This window comes from Teleopsis dalmanni, chromosome 2 (genome assembly GCF_002237135.1).
Source record: "Teleopsis dalmanni isolate 2A chromosome 2, ASM223713v2, whole genome shotgun sequence".
Taxonomy (NCBI): domain Eukaryota; kingdom Metazoa; phylum Arthropoda; class Insecta; order Diptera; family Diopsidae; genus Teleopsis; species Teleopsis dalmanni.
Window position 1 is genome coordinate 75,581,503 of NC_051847.1, and position 12,135 is coordinate 75,593,637.

Below are 12,135 nucleotides of genomic sequence, written 5' to 3' on the forward strand. Positions count from 1 at the left end.
ATCACCCATTGTTGTATGTAAAATAACATTTTCGTACAACCTTTGCATACCTAAAATTGTAACTTTCTAATAAATATGCTTGACATGAAATTTAAAAAGATAAAACCTTCTTCATAATCTTGAGTTTATCATGAAAGACAAAAAATTTAAAAATTATAGATTCAATGTATCAAAAAGCTATGATAAATCATTGAATTCAAATACAAACCTTGACCCTCAGGTACAGCAATTATATCTTCCTTTGAAGGTTTCTCATTAAAAACATCTCTGTCAACATCTTGTAGATCCGATGGTAATCGTCGACTATACAGAAAGAACCGTTGTTTTCTAAAAAAAATATTAATTATTTTTGATATATTATATAATTATACAAAAAAATTTAATCATTAATACTTATAAGCAGTACAAAATATAGTTGGATCTGTTATCATCGATTGTAGAGCAGGATTATCGCTTGCTTCTTGTTCCAATGTTATAGCAGCTTTTGTACGTTTTGACTTTCCCTAAAAATATTACCATCAAAAAGTCAAAATTAATTTTTACTAATAAGTATCAAAATAGCTTACTTGCAGTAGTGTTATTTGTATTGGACGGATATTATCTGTTTTACCTAAGATCGACACACAACGATTTGTTTCTATATTCAGCACTTTAATACCTAACATTGTTGGATACATTAAAAAGTAGCCACTATCATCAAATAATATATTGCTGTATGTGTTAAATTCTGATTTTTCCAAATCACGTTCTGTTGCCATTCTAAAAATAATAATATTCATACAGTATTACCATGTATTACAATGTAACAGTTAGTACCTTCGCCCGAATTCCATATTTGGTAAAGCATGTGGAGTTTGTTGCATTTGTGTAAATGTTGTTAAAGCCTCATCGAAAACTTTAACCAATTTTCCAGTATTAAAATTAAATAATCTGACTTTACGATCCGTAGAAATTGCAGCAAAACGCCTGCCATTTTGCGTGCATGCCAGTCCAGTTACCAAAGTCTTACTCTTCGCAAATTCAAATAAGCCTACATTAATTAATAATATAATCGCTTAAAATATTTTTAGAAAACATAACAACAGTTTACTAACTTGTATCTAGCTTTGAGTCAAAATTGACCAATTTTTGTGGAAAAGCATAGTCATTCTTTGAATTCTGCCAATATTCTAATATACCATTTTTATCCACTGATATTACTGTTTCCTTTGCAACATTAAAGCACATTTCAATTACCGGTGCTGAATGTAATTTATCCAAACAGTGCAGAATTTCGCCATTTCCTTCGCCATCGTAAATATATATTTTATTGCTTTCTGTATCAGAACTAAAAACAAAAAACATTTATATCAAGCATTCTTAATTATATTAATAATTTTTTAAATTTTACATTGCCAAACTGTGTACAGCATCACCAGGTGAATGTATCCATTCCGTTGTAAGTGGTATAAATCCTAATCTTATAATATTTATCATATCAAAATTAACAACATCAAATATTTTGGCACACTTATCAGCTGATGCAGAACATAGTAATGTCCCACTGGCGTTTGCAGTCAAAGAATGTAATGGCACTAAATTCAAAATAGATTATTTAATACACATATTTCATAAATAAAAATTTGCATATAATAAAAAAATATATTTACATAAATGACTGCGAAAATGTTTTACAAATTCTATGCCTTCTTCCATTTTCTTCCAAAACTTTATATGTCCATCAATGCTGCCCGTAATAATGAAATCTGTTTTTGTACTAACCAAGTGGGTTATAACATCACGGTGCATATAACTCTTCTCATAACTTTCTGCATTTGGTAAGTTTTCCAAATAAACTTGTTCATATGGCAATACTTAAAAAATATTATTATTAATATGCATAAATTGTGCTTAACGTATTGGAAAATAATAAATTACTTTTCTTTTTTTTCGGCTTAATATTTTCAATCTGCTCACATGGCAATGGACCGATCCAACCGCCATCGTCAGCGTCTTCATCTGAATTGTTATCATTCGGTGCAGCACGTTTTAAAGTATTATCAATTTCTTCTGTAGACATTATTTAAAAAATTTATAATGAAAGTAGATATTAATTAATTTTATTTTTTTATTAAAACTTTTGTAAACAATATTTCATGTCACCAAAATCAGCTGTTTTGCATTGTTAGTAAATTTAATTTTTGTTAACAGTGTTGTAAAAGGTTTAAATATTTCCTAACAAATATCACGTAACACTTGAAATATATCAAAAAATTAAATAAAACAATCAAAACAAATAAAATATATCAAAATAAATAATAAAGCTAATATATATTATGTATGAACTAAAATAATGCTAAACACATTAAAGGCTGTATTTTCATTAACAGTTATCACCAATCTCTGCCTAATTTAGTAGATAACCGGTGATTACTTCAGTTCAATAATATTTTAACTGAATAATGCTTGTTAATAATTTGTAATAATTACGTTATTTAACTACCCAGCAGATGCATACATTATTAAAGTTTTTATATTTTTCAGATATATAGGACATTCACACTATGAAAGTGTGAAGACACTGCTCATTTATATTAATGAGTGAACGTTCACATTATGATGAGCTCCTTTATGCAATTGATAGAACTTTCATAAAGGTTTATAAACTCCACTTAATAATTTATCACACAAAAGAAAATATTTAATTAATATTTTAAATCATTTATATACATTTTATATAACATTTACATATTCAATTAATAAAATCAATGATTTTAATAAATACTTACTTCCTTAGTGTCGTCCTTGTTCCTTGTTTGTTTACATATATTTCAAATTTTGGTGATTTTCTTTGTCGGAAATTTATTTTTTAATGTTGAATTCAACATTTTTCGCTATAAATGAGCTGATTTATTAATAATGAGCTCGTTTATATGAAAACATTATGTATGGTAAATCATCCTTATTAGTGGCTATTTATTTATATATTTCATTTTATAGAATATTCTGGCAATGCCTGCAAATCTGTAAAAAATGAATTAATATTTAAGTGTCAAAATTAAAAAAATAAAGTCAATCAAATAAAGCAATGGAGAAATAGAAGCGTTTTCTTTCTAAATTCGATTATTCGTTCCGAGTGAAAATAAGGAGAAAACTAAGAACCAATTGTGACAGCTGATAGAAACATAAAGTAATTGCATTAAATTTCTTGTGTGCGAATTATTTGGTGATTGGATTAAGCAGGAGAAACCTTTTATTAGCTAATACAAACATTAAGCTTTTGCACTGCGTTTTTTTATGCACGAAGTATTTGAGACGAACATAAAAGTAAACTTATAACAGTTCACATAATTATTGAGAAAAAATTCAGTAATTACATTGCATTTCTTTATAGGCGAGTTATTTGATGATCGGATTAAATAGGTAATACCTTCTATCAGTTGATGCAAACATTAAGCTTTTATATTGCAATATTTTTTCTGTGCAAAGTATTTAATGTAAACATAGAAGAAATCTTAAACAGCTGACACAAACATTGAGCTTTTGTATTGCATTTTTGTCCAGTATATGGTGTTAGGAGTCGTGCTTGACTGTGTCGAGTAGTCTCTCACATGATGTTTACAGCATCGGCACTTTCAGGTAGAAAATATTAAAAATTTATTATCTGAAAATAAATAATCTATGTGTGCTTAAATACACATCTACATTATTTAGTATATTTTTACATTTATTATTACACTATAGTTAATATTTTCGAATCAATAAAAATTGATAAAAAACAAAACGAACTTAAAAAGCTTAAAAATAAGCTAAAAGTTAAATAAGACGTATGGGCTGCTTAACTTAAAACGAATACAAGTAAAAACCAGCATAAACAAAACATAGTAAAACGAAATGAAAGCACAATTGATTGTGCTTACGAAGAATTAAGTTGCTATTTATTTATAAAACAGTATCCAAATATTGGACACTGTAAATAAGAATAATAATTGCAATGGCAGATAATTACGGTTCAAGTAAGGATAACGACAGCATAGGTACGTATATAACAGCACCAATTGAACATCCACAAATAAGGATCAATAAATGGCGGGTACGTGAGGGGTTCCCGGTTACCGCAAACCAAGTTATACTATTATATCAAATTGTGAATAATGAGAGCGAAGTGGATAAAGTGATACAGAAATTGAAGGCAGTTAGGGTGGGCACAGTTAAGAGATGTTTATTTAAAGAAGGTGATATTGTTAAAAGTGGGTATGTATTTCAAATAATTGCGTATATACACAAAAACGCTAGTGAAAATAATTTTCTTAAAAAATATTTAATTATTTCGTCCTTTTTTATTTAGGGAATCGATTATGGAATTATCAGAGTGCCTCCACAATACTGTTATAAAAGATATGTGTGCTGATTGTGGCGCTGATTTGCGCCAAAATGAACATGTAAGTGAAATGTATAAAATGTGGGGTAGGCACAGAGGGGGGGCATATCAGAACAATGTTTGGTGAAAGTAGAAAACAAAACAAAAAAGTTTGCACTTCTTTCAGTTATTAATCAAACCATAGAGTAAATAAAAGCAATATTTTTAAAATTTCAAAATTATATATAATTCTTATGTAATAAATAGTGTATGAAAGATAAAATAATAATTATTTATTTTTTATTTCTGTTTTTAATTTTGCTTACTTTTTTATTTAACATATTGCTTATGTAATTCATTAGTTTATGCTAACATATATTATAAGAACGATTGGTCCAACCTTTGATTGAATAGTATGAGCTTTTAGACTGAATACCGACAGTCAGTATTCAGTTCGATATAATTAAATTAATAAATAAAAAATTTAATTTTATAATAATAAATTTTAAAAAAATGAAACAGATTTATCGAATTCGGTCTAAGTACTTCTAATGCATTCTTATATTAGTACTTGGGAAATATTGTAACAGAATTCACACCCGCATCCCTTACAATCTGCCTTCTCATCTTCCCTTACTATACATCCAATCCCATCCATTTACCCATTAACCCTTTTTATTTATGTTCTATAGGGTCTCGCGGATTAGGGTTCAGTTAGTCGACACGTACCGTAAGCACTTAAGTCAAAGCGAAATGCATATCCAACCACATTTGTGTATTTGATAGGAACGAAACAAACAAAAGTAGCGAACTTTGTTTATTTCGTTCTTATCAATTATACAGATATCGTTGGTTGTGCATTTCGCTTTGGCTAAACGCACAGTTAGTCGATGCGCACCGTAAGAACTTAAGACAAAGTGAAATACACAACCAAGCACACCTGAGTATTTGATAGGAACGAAACAAACAAAAGTGGCGAACTTTGTTTAAATATATATGGTCCTTACTAAGTACCAATCTTGTTGCTGTGACCTGCGATGATCTATCAAGCAGATAACATGAAAAAAGTTATGCATACATATATATGGGTTAAGATGTGAGTAGGTGATGGTATTGTCAAAGAACATGGGATTGTTTAGAAGTAGCTTGAATATGGTTGGAATTTTATTTGTGATCAATTTTGGTTTAAGGTGGAGAAACTTATCGATGCTGCAGGTCCAAAGATGTACTAATATCTTTATCTATACTTGCTCTGTTTGCCAACCAGTTTCTTCTAAACTATAATTTTTACATATCTGCTTGAGAAGTTGATTTACAATAAAAAAAATACACTACAATTATAACAAAATGTTTGGATTAAAAATTTGTTAATAAATAACAATGACAAGTTTTATGAAAGGACTCATTGTAAGCCAACTTGAATCCAACCAAAAGTTATTATTTGTTCTAAACGATATAAAAAAAATTTAATTTAGAAAAATTGTCTATCTAAGAGTGTTATCCAAAAAAATGGGACATAGTTTTTACTGTGTCCGACCAATAGGTGTCCTTAATAATATTTAAAAAAAATTGTCCATCTAAGAAGACTACCTGTTAAAAGAGTATTCTCTGCATATTTTACATGGAGTTTATATAAAAATTATATATAGATGTTGTACCTTCATGATTGTGCGAATAATGCTAAAAATAAAAATTTAGCTGCAAATTATATTACTTGAAAAATAAGAGATGTCCGACCAAAACGGATTAATTTATATTAAACGGTAATCTGAAAATTTAATTTGGAAAAATTATCTATCCAAGATGGGTATCCATTAAAAGAGTTTTACTGTATATTGTTTTAAATACAGTATATATAAAATTATATGTCTTCTGTACATTCAGCTTAAAAAGTATGTATATGGAATGCTACAAACAAAACTCAAACGGTAAATAACTTTTAAAAATAATCTGCACATAAATCAACGTATATTCCAATTTTGAAAACTTTTTCTAAATCTATGCAGCTCTTTACGCTACTACCACCCATTTCTTTGTTTCACAATAAACATCTGAATAAACCATAGTTTTCAGAAAGTGGTAGATTCAGAGTAGGACAAAAACAATCTTTAAAATCATTAGCAAGTTTTATAAAGTATGATATTTAAATGATTCTCTTTAAAAATTAGGTTATACAAAATTGGATATTTTTATGTTTTAATGCAATAATTAAGTTAAATAAAAATAACAAGAAGTTACATCTTTCAAATGAGCACAATAAGATATCGGTTCACTTTACCAGACGTCATAATCTTCCCCCTAATATTTTTCATCCAACTTATTTTCTCATTGATCTGCTATATAATATGAAATACATGTTTCCACAATTTCTCGATTTTTATCTAGACGATAACCCGGCTCTACAATGCCTGTAATTCCGCTCTACAATGCCTGTAATCCCGCTCTACAATGCTTGTAATCTCGCTCTACAATTAAGGCAAGAGGTTGTTCTTGCATTGCGTTTTTGCGTAGTTACTAATTACTACCTAGCAAGAACATCCTAGTATCCTTCCCTCACTTATTTACAAATTTAGCTTAGGTATATTTGTTGTCTAAATTCTAATCCTTATGTATTCTAATGTCTGTCTTCCCCTTAATAACTAGAATGGGGTTTCAACTTTTGATTTTAACGGTCCAATAGCTCGAATATGTACATTTTACATTCCTAAGACCTGTTTTCAGTGGGTTCAAGTCTTACACTGCGGAGTTATCGATTCATTTTAAATATGGCAAATACTAAATATAAATCACACTATGAAATTAAATTCATTCATTAAACAGATTTCACACAAATGCCAGCTAACAACACTAAAAAAAACGAAAAAATAATTCAACATTTTTGTATAGCAAACCTCTATAAACTATTTTTAATATTAAAAGTCTTAATTTACCTGTATTGAAGGTATATCATGTTTGACCTTTGAGAGAATATTTGCATTGAATGTATGGACAAAAGCGATTTCGTATACTACAATTTAAGAAACCCAGAGCACTTCAAACTCCCATAGGACATATCCAGCTAAAAATTATATGAAAATAATAAACAATACTGCCAACATTGGAATTTTTTTGTATATATATTTTAAATCCCGAACACCCTCAACCAACAAGTATCAATTTACATACATAGTATAATGTATAGTCATACTCAACACAAATTTTTCTTTAGAAATGAAATGGCATGAAACATTGCCAATGATCGTAAGTTCGAAAGACAGATCCTATTAATTTCAAGACCTGCCGTCAGAACCAAGTATAAACGAATAGGTCAAAATGGAAAAATGATAGAACAGGGACGACAACAAATAGAGCAAAAATTAAAATGTTAATTCCAATGGTTGTTTTTCCATAACACTTTTGCAGACAGAAACGTTTCTCTACGTTTACTTTTATACTTTATATTAAATTACGGGCCCACATCATGAAGAACATAAGGGCGATTAAATGTCTAATTACCCAACTAAAAATGAGCAAGTATCCTTTTAATTGGTTATCAAGTAGTGAAAGAAGAAAAAATTTACAGACCACCGGCTTAATAATGTATGTTAACGTCAAGGGAATAGTTTATACCATTAAGGCGGATTTCAAATAATTTATGTAGACTTAGGGTATATACTTGGTTACTAGGACCTATAATCATTCCAACGTTAGATACTACCTCTGGATGAGTAGGATTTTTACCGACAATAATGTCTATTGAAATTGTGAAGTGGAGAGGGTTGCTCGATTATTTGATTTTGTTATGGCTTCATCCAAAATTTGGTACAATAAATGCCTAATCGTTAAAGTGGGATAAGAAAAGGGACTTGTATACATTTTATTTATATTTTGAAACGTAAAATCAAAAACTATCTTATCACAAAAATGTACAACTTATAATTAATCATATATTTTAACGACCCATTAAAATCGGAATGCTCCCAGGAAATACACACTTATGTTATCGATCAATCACATTAAAGAAAAGAGAAAAAAAAATATTACTTCGGACATACTTTCAAGGAAGCAACCTCCCTATATTCCCTTACGATATGTAGAATGTCTCAAACTAAACTTAAATTTAAACAAAAACTCCAAAGTCTTGCGTTTAGCAAGACTTTACATAATGGATCTAGTCATACTGCAGTATCTTACAAACATTAATTTAGAAAGAAATTTTTATATTAAAAATAATAAGCTAGTTTAATAATTATTTAATTTTTATACTAAATTGAACTGTTATTGAATTTAGAATATATTTAATTAAATTTCCTAATGACAATTTTTTTAGAGTAAAACAATAGAGGCTTCTGTGCCCATGATTCATTCCGTTCCCGATTTGAAAGTTACGCAAAAACTTGCACAAAAAATTGGTCACGATGATACGCGTCGCTTATTAGAGGATCACAAACTGGTTCTTCTGGTAGATTTAGATCAAACTGTCATACATACAACCAATGATAACGTACCGAACTATATCAAAGGCATATATCACTTCCAACTATATGGTCCACATTCACCTTGGTATCATACACGCTTGCGTCCAGGTACAAAACAATTCCTGGAGAACATATCCGAATTCTACGAACTTCACATATGCACCTTCGGTGCAAGGAATTATGCACATATGATTGCTCAACTTTTAGATCCAGATGGAAAGTTTTTTTCACATCGCATACTCTCACGAGACGAATGCTTCAATGCAACCAGTAAGACGGATAATTTAAAGTGAGTCTTTATAAAAAATAAATTTTAAAAAAAAGCAAATTAAATAAATTTAATATTTACTAGAGCTTTATTTCCAAATGGCGATTCAATGGTTTGCATAATTGATGATCGTGAGGATGTGTGGAATATGGCTTCCAATTTAATTCAGGTCAAGCCATATCATTTTTTTCAACATACTGGTGACATTAATGCTCCACCCGGTTTATCGAAAACAGAATTGGATGGAGAGGGTGTCGATTTTAAAGGTTTAAATTTAATTTTAAAAATATTTATGAAATATTCATAATTTTGTTTGATATTTTTGTTTAGACTTAGATGAGGATAATGAAGCAAAAGAGGTATCAAAAAACGAAACTACAGATACAGACAATAATCAAAACGAAAATGCTGCAGAAGATGAAAAAGAAAAACCTATTGAAACTTCGGTTGATACGAAAGAAAATACTGAAACTCCAGAGGAGAGCGTCAACGAAAATAATATCAAAAAAGATGACGAAGAAGATAATACCAATAATACAGTTCAACCAACAGAAAATGATTTAAACAAAAGTGAAGAAAAAATTGAAGAGGAAAATGAGGCAGATGATAAGCCCAGCACCTCTGTAGCATCACCGAAAATAAAAATGAATACAGAAGCAAATAAACAAATAGAAATTGAAGATCCGGATGATTACCTTTTGTATTTAGAGACAATCCTCAAACACATACATTCTAGATTTTATTCTATTTATGATGAAACTAATGATATACCTGATTTAAAAATTATTGTCCCAAAAATACGTTCGGAAGTATTACGAGGTTTTAATTTGGTATTTTCCGGCTTAGTACCTACAAATATGAAACTTGAACAATCGCGTGCATATTTTATTGCTAAAAGCTTAGGAGCAAATGTATCACAAAATATTGATCCAGGTAATTCAATTAATTATTACAAAATATAAATTCAACTCATTTGTGTAAACTATCACTAGTTAAAACGTATAATCAAAACTAATGAGAATTATAAAATTGCGTATGATATACAGAGTTCTATTTTATTATGTATTTATTACACTGTCAGTATCGTACAACAATTGCGATGGTTAGTGTTTTAAAATAAATGAGCAACACCTACAGTTCGGAGAGATGTCGGACTGTGAAATTTATATTGAATTCAATACAGTTAAGCACTCCAAGTGTTGGTTCCAAGAACATCCTACCAGTCAGCGACGACCAGGTGAGGTTCCGTTCGGCACCTCTCACTAGCTGCTCCCAGCGGGTTACAACAACAAAAAATTTCTATATATTAAATATCGGCTTTTGCACCGATATTATATCAAATGAGTTTCAATGATTCATTAATGAGGGAAACGTATTGAGTAATGTAGAAAAGTTATTTAAAATGATATTAAATTGATGTATTAATGCATGAATCTATCAGTAAACTAACGGTATAGCGAATAATATAATGTCAAGTACTTTCCTTATTCCAAAAGCATTTAATATGAAGCATTCATTACTTAGAAAGAATAAACGTCTGCACAACATAATATCATCTGCAGAAAAGGTCATGATATTGTTTGGAAGGACACCTAGGATCTTTAGTTTTTTGGTAGTAGAATACTGAGTTCATCGATGTTAATGAACAGAGTCATTAACATACCTTTTTATTAGACAGAGTCCAGGATAGCTCTTTAGTCAGGGTGGTAGAAGATTTTGTTGATAAGAAGTGAAGATTTTTATCACCATAGATTGAAGCCACATGAGGAAGGTATGCATTTTTATTGTTGCGCAATTATGTACGGTTCTGACCCGTAATTAGAATCATGCAATTGTCGGTATATGATGTGATACTGACACTGTCAGAAGGGGTCGAAGTTTGGACATATATATGCTAAAGAGAATCAGTGAGAGAACACCGCCTTGTGGGAGACATTGTTCCAATTTCCTAACTTTCTACCCCTACCTTCAAAATCAGCAAAGTATACATAGAAGATAATTGCAGATCTATCGTTTTGTCGAATCAGCGATAAGTTTATTAGTCAAGTCATTAGTCATGGCATATTATTGGTACTTGTCTTTGGATATACCACATAGCTTGATTTCTTCATTATATTTCATTTTAAATAAATTGAATTAGAGTGGTAATTAATTTAACAAAATCATTAAAATTATTTATAGATTCAACTCATTTAGTTGCTGTTACGTCTGGAACTTACAAAGTGAATGCAGCTAAAAAGAATCCTGAAATCAAAATTGTCAATGCTAATTGGCTTTGGTGCTGTTCTGAACGCTGGGAAAAAGTTGATGAAAGACTGTATCCTCTTGATCGTAAAACCAAAAGTAAGCAACGTCAGCCTCCTGCACATTGCCATAGTCCCGAGCATGTAGTAAATTATAGTGAGAAATCTGAAATTTCTACTTCAAGTAATGCGCAACTATATGCCACCTTCCACGAAGAAAAATTTGTAAATACAATAAATCCGTTGTTATCGTTTTCAAATGCTGATTTAGTTGAAATGAATAATGAATTTGCGCAATTTTTTGAGAGTGATTCCTCTAGTGAAGATGAACATATCAATTTCGGTACATATACAACATATAAATATATATATTATAAGACAAAAATTTCTAACTTATTATTATTTTAATTTAAAAAAAGAAAATCCACCTGTTGATAAGTCACTTCTCAAACGTAAAAGAGAAGAGAGTGTGCAGGATCGAGCTCGCAGTTTCTTCACACGAACAGCAGAAGAGCTAATGATAGATTCCACAACAGTTGATACAACAAAAGAAGGTTCAAGTGAAGAGGAAGACGATGACGATGAAACGCCAGGCGCAAAGTTTAGAAGAGGTATATATATAAATATATAACACATTCTTCTTATTTAAAGACTATTTCTTAGGTGAAGACTTACCATCAGACATAGATATAGGATCAGATTCAAATCAAAGTAACGATGAGGACGACGGAAGTTGGCATATGATAGGAGCAGCCTTAGAACGAGAGTTTCTAGGACTTGATAATTAAATTATCAATATTAGTTTTAATCAATTTCATGTATTGCAAC

The 12,135-nt window shown here is 29.9% G+C and overlaps 2 protein-coding genes across 2 annotated transcripts in view; one reads left to right on the top strand and one right to left on the bottom strand.

The window, feature by feature from the left end:
• Positions 1-2,111, bottom strand: part of LOC119674876 (peptidylprolyl isomerase domain and WD repeat-containing protein 1-like) — a 26,092-nt gene extending 23,981 nt beyond the window's left edge. The window contains exons 1-10 of the mRNA XM_038086032.1: positions 1,918-2,111; positions 1,650-1,853; positions 1,391-1,574; positions 1,095-1,327; positions 817-1,030; positions 567-759; positions 394-503; positions 209-327; positions 107-118; positions 6-50 (exon numbers count right to left, since the gene is read on the bottom strand). Coding sequence (XP_037941960.1) covers positions 6-50; positions 107-118; positions 209-327; positions 394-503; positions 567-759; positions 817-1,030; positions 1,095-1,327; positions 1,391-1,574; positions 1,650-1,853; positions 1,918-2,059 — 1,456 coding nt within the window. The 5' untranslated portion in view covers positions 2,060-2,111. The remainder of the gene's footprint in view (positions 1-5; positions 51-106; positions 119-208; positions 328-393; positions 504-566; positions 760-816; positions 1,031-1,094; positions 1,328-1,390; positions 1,575-1,649; positions 1,854-1,917) is intronic.
• A 1,642-nt stretch (positions 2,112-3,753) lies between these two features.
• Positions 3,754-12,129, top strand: LOC119681573 (RNA polymerase II subunit A C-terminal domain phosphatase-like). Its single transcript, XM_038094811.1, has 8 exons — positions 3,754-4,233; positions 4,328-4,421; positions 8,649-9,085; positions 9,149-9,330; positions 9,395-9,997; positions 11,246-11,650; positions 11,727-11,918; positions 11,971-12,129. Exons 1-8 carry the CDS (start codon positions 3,974-3,976, stop codon positions 12,093-12,095), a joined length of 2,298 nt encoding a protein of 765 aa, XP_037950739.1. The 5' UTR covers positions 3,754-3,973; the 3' UTR covers positions 12,096-12,129.
• The last annotated feature ends 6 nt before the right edge of the window (positions 12,130-12,135 follow it).

Bases quoted from the DNA above. Each gene is read 5' to 3' on its own strand.
- LOC119681573 (XM_038094811.1), top strand. From the start codon at position 3,974: ATGGCAGATAATTACGGTTCAAGTAAGGATAACGACAGCATAGGTACG. The intron at 9,998-11,245 runs GTAATTCAATTA...AATTATTTATAG, and splicing joins ATCACAAAATATTGATCCAG to ATTCAACTCATTTAGTTGCT. The intron at 11,651-11,726 runs GTACATATACAA...ATTTAAAAAAAG, and splicing joins AGATGAACATATCAATTTCG to AAAATCCACCTGTTGATAAG.